The following is a 12,295-nucleotide window of genomic DNA, read 5'->3' as shown; positions in this document are numbered from 1 at the left end:
GCCGCAACCTCTCCATCGACCCTGCCTTGAGTGTGACAGGGATGCGGTGCCCCAACCCCCCAATCGGCCCTACCCTGAGGGGTGAGATGGGAAGGGGAAGTGAGGCTGTGCGGCAAGAGGGTGAAAGATGAGAATGAACAGAGCATGGCCAGAGATGGGAAAAGAGAGCGAGTGGGTGGGCTTGGCAGGGGGAGAAGGGCAGGTGTTTCGGACCCCAGCTGGCTACCTCTTCCCCAGGATTACTCTGTGGAAGGTATGAGTGATTCTCTGTTGAACTTCCTGCAGCATCTGCGTGAGTTTGGGCTTGTTTTCCAGAGGAAGGTATGAGCACCCAAACACACGGCTTCTAGGGAAGAGGCGGGTCCATGTTGCCATGGCCTTTAGAAAGGAGAGGGCCTTCGTGAGGCAGCAGAAAGCAGCTGCCAGACTGAATACTTGGGTCCCTTGGGAGAGAAGTTGGGTGGGGCTCTGTGCACTGGGAGGGATCGGGTGTCTCAGGAAGGAGGCACGACACCTGAGGGCCCTCTGCCTTTCCCTCCACCCTCCCCAGAGGAAGTCTCGGCGGTACTACCCCACGCGCCTGGCCATCAATCTCTCATCGGGTGTTTCTGGGGCGGGGGGCACTGCGCATCAGCCAGGCTTCATTGTCGTGGAAACCAATTACCGGCTGTACGCCTACACAGGTGAGGCGACAGCGGCCCTGGGAGAGCAGGTTGGGATGGGAGTGGGGAGGGAAGGAGGCCGGAGGAAATGTCAGGTTTTTTCAGTTTACCCGACAGTGTACAGTTTTCCGACACTTCCGATCACACATGAGGGCAGGGCTGAGGGAGCCTGGGTGCAGGGCAGCCTCCTCATCCTCTCTTCCCATCCCCGGGCAGAGTCGGAGCTGCAGATCGCCCTCATTGCCCTCTTCTCTGAGATGCTCTATCGCTTCCCCAACATGGTGGTGGCGCAGGTCACCCGGGAGAGCGTGCAGCAGGCCATCGCCAGCGGCATTACAGCCCAGCAGGTAGCCCCGCTTGGGGGGTGTGGCGGGAAGACGGGATGCACATGGGCTGTGTGGTCCCCTTAGAGAAGGCCAGCACCAGGTCTGTTGCAGTGGGTGGTGTGACTTGCCTGCTTGAGCATGGAGCAGGCACATGAGGAGAAGTTGAGGCTCTAGGCGTGGGAAAGACTGGAGGGACGAGGGATAGCTCTGGATTTGTGTCTTGGCACCACTACTTCCTAGCTGCATAAACAGGCTAGGTGCTTCGTTTCTGAGCCTCAGTTTCCTTATGTGGGAAATGGGAATCCTGAGTTTTCAACTCACTGGATTGAGGGGAGGATTCAGTGAGAGAGCAGCAGTAAAACATTGAGCTCAGAGCCTGCCACACATTAAGTGCTGCTATTTTAAAGAAAAACAAAATAAGACGGTGCAAAGGCAGACGAAATGGCAGACATGGCCAGTGGGAACAGCAGCTTGGGACCACAGCTGAGCAGGGAACGGGCTGACGACAGCCGGGTGGCTGAGAGTTTGTAAGCAGTAAGTTGTTCCACTGACATAGGTGATGGCCGAGGGAGTTTTCCTGCCCCCTTATTCAAGCTCCTGATTTCATTCTTCTCTGTTGTTTTAGATCATCCATTTCCTAAGGACAAGGGCCCACCCAGTGATGCTTAAACAGGTACAGACAGGTACCACGTGCTGGAGGCTGGCAGCCCTGGCACTGGTGACGAAGCGCTGGAAAATCGGGGATGTGTGGAGGGCTGGGTCCTCTGGGGCAGTGTTCCGGAACCTCACAGCCACCCCCTGGCCCTGCAGACACCTGTGCTGCCGCCCACCATCACAGACCAGATTCGGCTGTGGGAGCTGGAAAGGGACAGACTCCGCTTCACCGAGGGTGAGTGGCTTTGGTGGTTGATTCTTAGCCTTTGGCCAGAGGAAGGACAATTCCGTCTTGACCTGAAAAAGCTATTGATGCATTTTTTTTTGTCTTGCTGACAAGACACTTTATTTCCGGGCGAGTCTCAAATCTGTGCAATTTGGATTTAGTTAGGAGAGGGAAATTGGGAGGGGTCACCTCTCTGGTTTTGGTGAGCATTATGGGTTTTCTTACTGCACTACGTTGCCTCCCTGAATATGGTTGGATGAGCCAAGGAAGCGACTTAGAGGGCTACATTGACATGGTGGGCGGCCTGGGGCGAGGGGCGAGGGGCTCAGGGCTCGCCTCCTCTCCCCCAGGCGTCCTGTATAACCAGTTCCTGTCGCAAGTGGACTTTGAGCTGCTGCTGGCCCACGCGCGGGAGCTGGGCGTGCTGGTGTTCGAGAACGCGGCCAAGCGGCTCATGGTGGTGACGCCTGCGGGGCACGGCGACGTGAAGCGCTTCTGGAAGCGGCAGAAGCACAGCTCCTGACGCGGGCATCGGGCGATGCCCCGGGGACTTGGGGAGACTGCACGTGGGGCCCCTGCTGTTCAATAAAGTCGGAAAGCGCTCCTCGCGGTCCGGCCCCTCCCTCTCGCCGCCCCGCCCCCGCGCGCGCCCATTGGCCAGGAGGGGGGAGGAGGGGCGGGGCCGCGGCTGCCGCGCATGCGCCCGCCGAGCTCTGCCCCTTGCGCCGCGCGGCCGCGGGTCCGGTTCCGGTAGCTCAGTCCTCGGCGTCGCCGCTGCGGGGCGCCCTGGGGTCGGGTGAGCGCGCGGCGGCGCTGGGCAGGCCGAAGTCGCGGCGGCTGGCCGGACTCCTGCTGGCTCTCGGCGCGCCGGGGCGGCGGCCCATCTCCCCGGAATCCCCCGAGCCCTTTCCCTTCCCGCGTGGTCAGCGGGTCACCCCCCTTCTTTGCACGTGCGTAGATCGGGGCTAGAAAACTGACCCTCCCCCGGGAGAGCGCTTCTCTTGGCTCCGGGGAAACTATGTCACAAGCGAACAGGTACCGGCGGGCGCTGTGCGGGGTGGGAGGGAGTAACGCAGGCTGGGAGGAGGCGGGAGTAAGGCGGGACCAGGGGTGTGACCCGCCGCGGGCCCTGTCCTCAGTGCCTGTCCAAGCCCTGCCGATGCCGCACCTGCCTCGGGCCTCTTTCCGGCCCTGGGGGCTGAGGCCCTCACGGGGCCTCCCCGGGTCCCATGCCCTTTCTACCCAGTCCGAGCCCTACGGGTCCCCCACCTCCCGGAGGAACCGCGAAGCCAAACAGAAACGCCTGCGAGAGAAGCAGGCGGCGCTGGAGGCCGGGCTAGCCGGGAAGAGCAAGGTTGGGGTCGCCCCGCTTGTCCTTGGGTCCGCGAGAGACGTGGGCGGGGCTGCGGGGGAGACTGGACCCCAGGTGCATGGGGTGCACCGGGAACCGCAGCCCCTCCCTCGGCCCCTCCCCCCTCCCCCAGGCGCCTGCAGAATCCAGTAAGGCCTGGACTCCTAAAGAAATAGTGTTGTATGAACTCCCCACGGAACCCGGCGAAAAGAAAGGTAGCTAGAAACTGGCTCTCCCGTCGCCCATCCGGTCTGCTGAAACGCAGGGGACTTAGGAGCTCTGCCGCCTCCACAGATGTCTCCCGGCCCCTGCCTGCTGCCTACAGCCCCCGCTACGTGGAGGCGGCCTGGTACCCTTGGTGGGTGCGAGAGGGCTTCTTCAAACCCGAGTATCAGGTCTGTACTGGCGGGGAGTTCCCGAGGCCAACTCATGGGGGAGCTTGTCTCCTGCTCCAGTGTCTCCACACATCCCCTGGGCAGGTCCCCTGCCCTGGCCGTTACTTCCAGTCCTTTATGCCCTGGGGACAGCAGAGGGAGCTGTTCACCCAGGTAAGGGCCAGCCCTCTCTTGCCCTTTGCCTTGGCTCCTAGACCAGGCTGCCCCAGAGCACGGGGGAGACCTTTTCCATGTGCATCCCCCCTCCCAACGTCACCGGGTCCCTGCACGTCGGGCACGCACTGACTGTGGCCATCCAGGACGCGCTTGTGCGCTGGTGAGGGGAAGGGGGCTGCTTGAGTTTCGGGAGGGGCACGGGAGGGGGAGGGGGGAGGATAAATGTGGAAGCTCAGGGCTTTGCGTGTGCGTGTTTCTGTTGCAGGCACCGGATGCGCGGGGATTGTGTGCTGTGGGTCCCTGGCTCAGATCATGCAGGGATTGCTACCCAAGTATGTCTCTTGCCACTGTTTCCTTTGCTCGGGTGCAAGACACCCGATTCACTGTCTGCCCCTCATCTCCTAGGCTGTGGTGGAGAAGCAGCTGTGGAAGGAGCGGGGGCTGAGGAGACACGAGCTGGGCCGGGAAGACTTCCTCCGGGAGGTGTGGAAGTGGAAGGAGGAGTGAGTGCCAGGCGCAGGGGTCGAGATCATGGGTTTGGGACCTTGCTTCCCAGCCTCTCTCCGGCTTGTGGTTGCTCTTCCCATCCCCCTCACTTCCAGAGACTTGAGCTCTGGAGCCTCGTAGTGTTTGGTGGGGTCTCCAAGCTCTGCGTGTGTGTGTGTGTGTGTGTGTGTGTGTGTGTGTGTGTGATACAGTAAGATGTGCTTATTGACTTATGTGTATGTATATACACTCACACGCTCCCACTGGTGTGTGTGTGTGCGTGTGTGTGTGTGTGTGTGTGTGTGTGAGATACAGTAAGATGTGCTTATTGACGTATGTGTATGTATATACACTCACACGCTCCCACTGGTGTGTGTGTGTGTGTGTTTGTGTGTGCGTGTGTGTGTGAGATACAGTAAGATGTGCTTATTGACGTATGTGTATGTATATACACTCACACGCTCCCACTGGTCCCATTTTCCTGGCCTAGGCTTTATCATCTCCCACTCACCCACTGCCACCTTCCCTCTGCTTGACCTGTCCTCGTGTCCCCAGGTCGGCTAGCACATGCCGTCTCCTCTGCAAAGCTGCTCTGGGTTTCCCACAGGTCGGCTGCCCTCTTATAGAGCTTTATGCTTTTAAAGTATATTTTTATTAATTTCAGAGAGGTAAACACATAAATGGAGAGAGAACCATTGATCGGCTGCCTCTTGCACACCCCACACTGGGGATCAAGCCTGCAACCTGGGCATGTGCCCTGACTGGGGATCGAACCGTGACCTCCTGGTTCATAGGTCGATGCTCAACCACTGAGCCACACCGGCTGGGCTGTGCTTTTTTGATGTTCTAGAAGTCTCCATACTGTCTACATTAGCTTCCAGAGGCTGGACCAATGCTGCACTCCTCCCAGCCCCCAGCGTGGCTGGGTGTCCCTGGGCCTGGTCGTTGGTGCTCGGGACATGTTTGCTGACAAACCTCTCTGGGCACAGGAAAGGGGGAGAGATCTGTGGGCAGCTGCGAGCTCTGGGGGCCTCCCTGGACTGGGACCGAGAGTGCTTCACTATGGACGCAGTGAGTGTGCCCTCAGGCCCTGTGGGGTGGGAGGGGTTTAGAGATCGGAGGGTGGCGGGTGGCGGTGTGTCGGGGTAGCAGGGTGGGAGTGCGGGGCCCTGAACGGGGCGGCGGGCTGAGAGGGGCTGTTGGGTGTGGACACTCGGTCACCCTAGGGCTCCTCAGTGGCTGTGACGGAAGCTTTCGTGCGACTCCACAAGGCAGGGCTGTTGTACCGCAGCCGGCAGCTTGTCAACTGGTCGTGCGCTTTGAGGTCAGCCATCTCGGATGTCGAGGTGAGGCGGGGAAGAGAAGTGGCCGCGGGGGAGCGCGTGGCGGGTGGAAGCCCAGAGTCTGGAGCCAGACTGCCCGACTCAGTCTCTGAGCCTCAGTTTTCGCAATCTGAACATCAGGGCTGATGGGAAAGCCCTGGGGTGTTGTGAGGATGGAGGGAGGCCTCCTGGGAGGTGTCAGCACAGCACCTGTGTGGCTGTGCTCAGTAACTGTCCACGGCAGCTGCACTGCGCAGCGCTAGGTGAGGGCCCGGAGGTGGCACCCCGCCCTCTGAAGGCTTCCGTAGGTGCGCTGCAGGGAGGCTGGGCGGGAGGCCGGGGTGGGAGCCTTGCACGGGGCTGCTCTCAGACCCTGCTCCATCCACCCGCTAGGTGGAGAGCCGGTCCCTGCCTGGCCCCACAGAGCTTCGGCTGCCTGGCTGCCCCACCCCTGTGTCTTTTGGCCTCCTGGTCTCTGTGGCCTTCCCCGTGGATGGAGAGCCTGGTGAGGCAGTCTGGGAAGGGCCACTCACCTCTGCCTCCCTGTTTTTTCGAGCCCATGTGGGCCTGGTGGGAGGGGCGTGAGGAACCTGGTAGTGTTCGTGTTCTGTGGGCATTTAGCCTGGCTCCTGGGCCCTGGGAGCTCGGAGTAATTCTGCAGGAGGCTGGCCCCGGGGGAGACAGGTCAGTTCTGGAGTGGGGTGTGGACAGGAGGTGCGCTCAGTTCCAGGCGGGGCTGGTAGATGAGCTGGAGTGTCAGAGGGTGTTGGTGGTGGGAGGCGCGCAGCGTTTGTGATTGGGGCCGACTGTCCCCGGGTCCCCTGGGCCCCGTGCCTTTCCGAATGCCCATCCCCATTTCTGCCAGGGATTCCAGACACCGCCTCTGTCCCAGGCTCCTCATGTCTCGTTATTTCAACCTTGACTGCTCCTGCCCCTCCCTTTTCCAGTTCTCCTGCCTTTAGCTATGTCTGGGGTGAGGGTGAGAATGGTCACTAGCTGGCCGTGCTTGAATTTTACCCTCAGACGCAGAGGTCGTCGTAGGGACCACGAGACCGGAGACATTGCCTGGAGACGTGGCAGTGGCTGTTCATCCCGATGACGCCCGATACACAGTAATGCCCTGCCCTGCCCTGACCCTGGCCATCCTGCCCACAGCTTCCTCTCCCCTCCTTCCCCATGGCAACGCCTTCTCTCCAGCTTCCACCGGCTCAGCCCTCCAGGGGCTCTGAGGCTGCCCGGTCTCTTCTCGATGTCGCACTTTTCCTCTCGCTGTGGTTGACCAGGTCGGGCGGGGGCAGATCCGTGCTGCCTGTCCGTGCGCCTACCTGGAGGCAGGTGGAGGAGCCAGAGGCTGCGTTGGCCCCTTGGCCAGCAGAGCCTATAGTAGTCACACACCCCCCCCAACCCCCTGAGAAACGGTGGCTGACCCCTCTGGCTCTTGACTTGGTCCTCCCCCCTTATCCTCAGGGCTCTCCCGCCCTGCCCAGGCCTTTCTGCTCACATGTGCCTGTCCTTGCCCCTCCTTCCCTTCAGCATCTACATGGGCGACACCTTCGTCACCCCTTGACAGGGCAGCTTCTCCCGCTCGTCACAGACTCTGCTGTCCAGCCGCACGTGGGCACGGGTGAGTGCCACAGGGAGCAGGGAAGCTGGGTGCTGGGGGTGGGGACCGGGAGGAGGAGGAAAGGCGGGGAACCCGTGTGGAGTCGTCGGGGTGGTGGGGTCACAAAGGGGAGGCACAGAGGAGGGAGGGCTGGGAGGCCTGGGCCCCGATGGGAAGCCTACGCCTGGCGGCCTCCGTGCTCACGGGCTCTGCTCCCCCAGGGGCAGTGAAGGTGACTCCAGCGCACAGCCCTGCTGACGCCGAGCTGGGGGCCCGCCACGGCCTGCGCCCCCTGAGTGTCATTGCGGAGGATGGGACCATGGCCCCTGCCTGTGGGGACTGGCTGCAGGTGGGACCGGCCTACTGTTCCCCACCCTGTGGGGGCACCCCCCGCCCCGTTCTCCTTTCCAGGGAGGCCTGGAAGCTTTGCTGCTGCCCCTTTTCCAGGGTCTGCACCGCTTCGTGGCCCGGGAGAAGATCCTGTCCACGCTGAGGGAGCGGGGCCTGCTCCGGGGCCTCCAGAGCCACCCCATGGTGCTGCCCATTTGCAGGTGAGCCTCCCTGACGTCTTCTCCTCGGGCTCCCTCGGGCTCCTGGGAGGGCGTGGGGGCTCCGCACCCCTCGGGCTGGAACGCAGGCCTGCGTCAGTGTCACTGGCTGCTGTGTCCTCAGGGCGCGGGCCTGGCACCTCGAGGGCCCCGGAGCCCTGGGGCGAGGCCAGGGCTGGGCCAGGGCTCAGCCCTCTCCCTTTCAGCCGCTCGGGGGACGTGGTGGAGTACCTGCTGAAGAGCCAGTGGTTCGTCCGCTGCCGGGAGATGGCGGCCCGTGCTGCGCAGGTGAGGAAGGACGCTGGGCAGATGCAGAATCAGGACGCTGTGGGCAGGGAGGCGACGTGGCCCAGAGGGCTGGCTCGTGTCCTCACTCAAGCCCAGAATCTTCTCAGGAGGTTTGGGAGGTCCTTTTGAGCTGAGAAGCAGGGGGTGGGGCCGGGCGGGAGCATTGTTGAAGCGTCTCCCGCAGGCTGTGGAGTCGGGGGCCCTGGAGCTGAGCCCATCCTTCCACCAGAAGACCTGGCAGCTCTGGTTCTCCCGCACCGAGTAAGAGGGGCTCTGGGGGGTGGGGGCGGGGAGGGTGTGGTGCTGCTCCGGCTGAGAAGCCACTCCGCTCTGGCTCTGTGGCAGGGACTGGTGCGTCTCCCGGCAGCTGTGGTGGGGCCATCGGATTCCAGCCTACCTGCTCGTGGGGGAGCCTGGGAAGGTGGTAGGAGGCAGAGCGGGCGGGCAGGGCGGGGCTTAGCCCGGAGTCCCAGGCCTGCTGGGGCTCAGGCCGTCTCTCCCGTGGTCCAGCCTCAGTCCTGTGACCTCCCTGCGGAGGCCCTGGGAGACCCAGAGACAGGCTTCCCACCTGTGGCGGCTCCTCACGCGCCTCATTCTGCAGGGCCACGGGGAGGACTGCTGGGTGGTCGGGCGGACGGAGGCTGAGGCCAGGGAGGCAGCTGCAGCGCTGACAGGGAGGCCAGGCGCCGAGCTGACCCTGGAGCGCGGTGAGGGCCGGGCCTGGAGGGGTGGGGTGGGGGAAGCTGGCGGGGAGGCTGGGGCTGAGCGCGCAGGCTGAGGGCCTAGAAGCTGAGGTTCCGGCTCTGTTTGGCAGACCCCGATGTCCTGGACACGTGGTTCTCTTCAGCTCTTTTCCCCTTTTCTTCCCTGGGCTGGCCCCAGCAGGTGAGGCCCCGGGCGAGCGGCAGAGGGAGGGTGGAGGTGAAGGACACGTGTGGGCCCGAGTCTCGAGGAGATGGTGCCAGGGCCTCTTCCTGCTTGTCTTTCCCCCAGACCCCAGACCTCACTCGCTTCTACCCCCTGTCACTTCTGGAGACCGGCAGTGACCTCCTGCTGTTCTGGGTGGGCCGCATGGTCATGCTGGGGACCCAGCTCACGGGGCAGCTCCCCTTCAGCAAGGTAACGCCTTGTCGTGCCCTGTCCCTCGGTAGCTCGTGTCCCCAACCTTGTCCTCGCTCTGACCCCTGCCTTGGTGGTCTCCACCTCCCGATTCCTTCCCCATCCTCAGCCCTAAAGCCCACGGGGCCTCGGGAAGGCTCTCCAGGCCGCCTTCTGCCGCCCTCCCGCCCCCAGGTGCTTCTGCACTCCATGGTTCGGGACAGGCAGGGCCGGAAGATGAGCAAGTCCCTGGGGAACGTGCTGGACCCACGGGACATCATCCGAGGGGCAGAGCTGCAGGTAGGATAAGAGCTGGGCAGGGCTGAGGTTTGTGGGGGGAGGAGCCAGCTGGGGGTACAGGGGTGGGACCCATGTAGGGGTGGGTCTTGGACTGAGGCGAGCGAATACTCACCTGTCCCAGGTGCTGCAGGAGAAGCTGAGGGATGGGAACTTGGACCCCACAGAGCTGGCGATCGCGGCTGCAGCGCAGGTCTGTTCCCGGTGTCTGCCCCATCCGGCCTCTAGCTCACAGCCACTGGCTTTCTCTGCGACCCAGCCTCCTGGCCCTGCAGCCTCATGGGCATCTGCCACCCCTCCTCCCTCTGGTTGCAGAGAAAGGACTTCCCTCATGGGATCCCCGAGTGTGGGACAGATGCCCTGCGCTTCGCCCTGTGCTCCCATGGGGCCCTGGGTAAGCCGGGCAAGGTGTTGGGGTCGCGAAGAGGGGCTGGCAGGGCTGAGGACGCCCTGTGCCAGCGCATCCACCTGCATGCGCTCTCCTCTCTCCCTCCCAGCGGGGGACCTGCACCTGTCTGTCTCTGAGGTCCTGAGCTCCCGACATTTCTGCAACAAGGTCTGGAACGCCCTGCGCTTTATCTTCAGCGCCCTAGGGGAGAACTTCACGCCGCAGCCTGCAGAGGAGGTGCCTGGCGTGGGCTTGTCTGTCGTCTGAGGTGGAAGGCAGCCTCTGGAAGGAAAGGGAGGGGCGTGGAGTCGCCCTCCCGTGACCTGCAGCCTCTCTGCCTGCAGCTGTGCCCCGCGTCCCCCATGGACGCCTGGATCCTGAGCCGCCTGGCCCGCACCGCCCGGGAGTGCGAGCGAGGCTTCCTCACCCGGGAGCTGCCCCTTGCCACCCATGCCCTGCACCACTTCTGGCTCCACAGCCTCTGTGATGTCTACTTGGTGAGTGGGGCTGGGCCGGTGCGTGCTCTCCTGCAGGCCTGCCCCTCGTGCCCTGAGAGCGAGTGGTCCCTGGCAGAGCTCTCAGCTGGGTTCCCCATGGTCCGTTCTGTTAGGACAGGAAGATGACGAGCCAGGGAACCCTGACTCCCCTTCCCGGGGCTGGTTGAGCGCCTGCCCGGCCTATCGCCTGGGCGAGAGGAGGCGGGAGGCGGGGAGGCTTCTGAAGCAGTCGGACAGGCAGGCCCGGAGGTGGAGGGAGCTTCTTCCTCAGCCTCTGACTCGGTTCAGGCCGGGCAGCTGGGCACTGGGCTGGCCGGGGAGGAAGCGCCATGGTCTGCACCCGGGTTCTCAGCTAATGCCGCGGAAGTGCCAGCGGGAGGGCCAGCGGGTGCACCCGTGTCCCCTGCCCCAGCGCGGGCTCCCCAGGCGGTGGGTGGTGGAAATGGTCATTGCTTGTCCCGGGGATGCTGCTAGCGCAGGACCGCTGCCCGAGGTCACTGCTTCTCAGTCTTTTAAAAAACTCTGTTTCTTTGATGAGCAGAAAACGCAATAGTTTTCTTTCTAAGTTACACAACCTTCCTACAGTTCGATTACCCACCTTCCTCTGAGAATCCTGCCTGGGGTTTCCCTTCTCATGGGACAGCCGATGCTGTGCCCGCAGTCCTGGCTGTGGGCGGCCAGGGTGTGGCGTGACCCGCAGGCTTCCTCCCCAGGAGGCCGTGAAGCCGGGGCTGTCGCACGGCCCCCGCCCGCCTGGGCCGCCTCAGGTGCTATTCTGCTGTGCGGACGTCGGTCTCCGCCTGATGGCCCCGTTCATGCCCTTCCTGGCCGAGGAGCTCTGGCAGAGGCTGCCCCCCGGGCCGGGCGGCCCCCGCGCCCCCAGCATCTCTGTTGCCCCCTATCCCAGTGCCCAAAGCCTGGTGAGTCACACATCCCTGGGGTGGCCCGGGGCGGGGGTCTTCCGAAAGGGTTAGCTGTGGGTCACTAACAGCTGACACTTCACTGCGGAGGCTTTGGAGTTCTGCAGCGCCTCGGGGAGCCCTGTTAGCACCGTGGGCAAGAGTGACCGTGCCTCAGTTTCCCCTGTCGTTAAACCGGGATGGTAGCAGGCAGAGCCATGCTGTGATGAGGGTGGATGCTAGTAACAGGATGTCCCAAAGTCTCCGTGCAGTTTTAAGCTTTAATAACCTGCAAAGGGTGAATGCCTCAAACTTACTCAAAAATCATTTTCAAACTTAACTTAGTTTTTAAATGATGTGTTTTCTGAGTTACGTGCTTTTGTGAGTTTTGAATAATACATTTTAAATGTTTTATTTTTGGTTGTTTGGTATCGTCAGTCAGAGCGACTGAACAGGCAACAGCCACTGATCATCTAAGATCGTAGATGGTGCCAGGTTTTGCGGGTGACATCCCTTAGGTGGTGCAGAGGCGGGTGGGCGGGGCAGAGCCAGGAGAGTTGGCGGGTCCCAGGAGCCTGCTGCTCAGCCCCAGTCCGGTCCCACCTGCAGGAGCGCTGGCACCGCCCCGAGCTGGAGCGGCGCTTTTCCCGGGTCCAGGAGGCCGTGCAGGCGCTGAGGGCTCTCCGGGCCACGTACCAGCTCACCAAGGCCCGGCCCCGAGGTGAGGCGTGGCCTGGGCTCCCAGTGCCTGCGGGAGAAGCAGCGGCTGGCGGGGCAGGGGGAGCGCTTGGGGCCGGCCTTGACCCTGACCGGCCCCTTTCCCCCAGTGCTGCTGCAGAGCTCCGAGCCTGGAGAGCAGGGTGTCTTCGAGGCCTTCCTGGAGCCGCTGGGCACCCTGGGCCGCTGCGGGGCTGTGGGCCTCTTGCCTGCAGGTGCAGCCGCCCCCTCCGGCTGGGCCCAGGCCCCGCTCAGTGACAGCGTGCAGGTCTACATGGAGCTGCAGGTGCCCAGAGGAGCTGGGAGCTGGGGAGGGTCAGAAAGGCTGTGGGGCGGAGGGCAGGGCGAGTTCTGTCAGTGAGGAGGGTCTTCGCGTGGGAGG

The 12,295-nt window shown here is 63.1% G+C and overlaps 2 protein-coding genes across 19 annotated transcripts in view; both read left to right on the top strand.

Annotated features, from left to right (window-relative positions):
- The window catches only part of LOC102435214 (general transcription factor IIH subunit 4), a 5,426-nt gene extending 2,951 nt beyond the window's left edge, over nt 1-2,475 (top strand). The window contains 6 exon segments of the mRNA XM_006110082.3: nt 195-321; nt 551-683; nt 879-1,009; nt 1,614-1,661; nt 1,799-1,877; nt 2,219-2,475. Coding sequence (XP_006110144.1) covers nt 195-321; nt 551-683; nt 879-1,009; nt 1,614-1,661; nt 1,799-1,877; nt 2,219-2,391 — 691 coding nt within the window. The 3' untranslated portion in view covers nt 2,392-2,475.
- Nucleotides 2,476-2,922: 447 nt separating this feature from the next.
- Nucleotides 2,923-12,295, top strand: part of VARS2 (valyl-tRNA synthetase 2, mitochondrial) — a 10,039-nt gene continuing 666 nt past the window's right edge. The window contains exons 1-28 of one of the 18 annotated variants that reach the window (XM_006107905.3): nt 2,928-3,222; nt 3,353-3,434; nt 3,514-3,614; nt 3,809-3,930; nt 4,036-4,102; nt 4,176-4,273; nt 5,246-5,327; nt 5,483-5,602; nt 5,972-6,083; nt 6,602-6,690; nt 7,112-7,202; nt 7,403-7,530; nt 7,629-7,732; nt 7,936-8,017; nt 8,202-8,278; nt 8,363-8,438; nt 8,619-8,724; nt 8,832-8,902; nt 9,011-9,136; nt 9,311-9,415; nt 9,537-9,605; nt 9,728-9,806; nt 9,910-10,037; nt 10,145-10,297; nt 11,011-11,217; nt 11,806-11,917; nt 12,024-12,199; nt 12,279. In XM_006107905.3, the coding sequence (XP_006107967.1) occupies nt 3,028-3,222; nt 3,353-3,434; nt 3,514-3,614; nt 3,809-3,930; nt 4,036-4,102; nt 4,176-4,273; nt 5,246-5,327; nt 5,483-5,602; nt 5,972-6,083; nt 6,602-6,690; nt 7,112-7,202; nt 7,403-7,530; nt 7,629-7,732; nt 7,936-8,017; nt 8,202-8,278; nt 8,363-8,438; nt 8,619-8,724; nt 8,832-8,902; nt 9,011-9,136; nt 9,311-9,415; nt 9,537-9,605; nt 9,728-9,806; nt 9,910-10,037; nt 10,145-10,297; nt 11,011-11,217; nt 11,806-11,917; nt 12,024-12,199; nt 12,279 (2,959 nt within the window). In that variant the 5' untranslated portion in view covers nt 2,928-3,027. The other 17 variants (XM_014449929.2, XM_014449930.2, XM_014449933.2 and 14 more) reach the window with 17 other exon arrangements.

The sequence above is a fragment of the Myotis lucifugus genome, unplaced genomic scaffold, assembly GCF_000147115.1.
Source record: "Myotis lucifugus unplaced genomic scaffold, Myoluc2.0 scaffold_1563, whole genome shotgun sequence".
Lineage (NCBI taxonomy): Eukaryota > Metazoa > Chordata > Mammalia > Chiroptera > Vespertilionidae > Myotis > Myotis lucifugus.
Note: the sequence above shows the minus strand (reverse complement) of the source record. Positions and strands in the feature narration are given on the sequence as shown.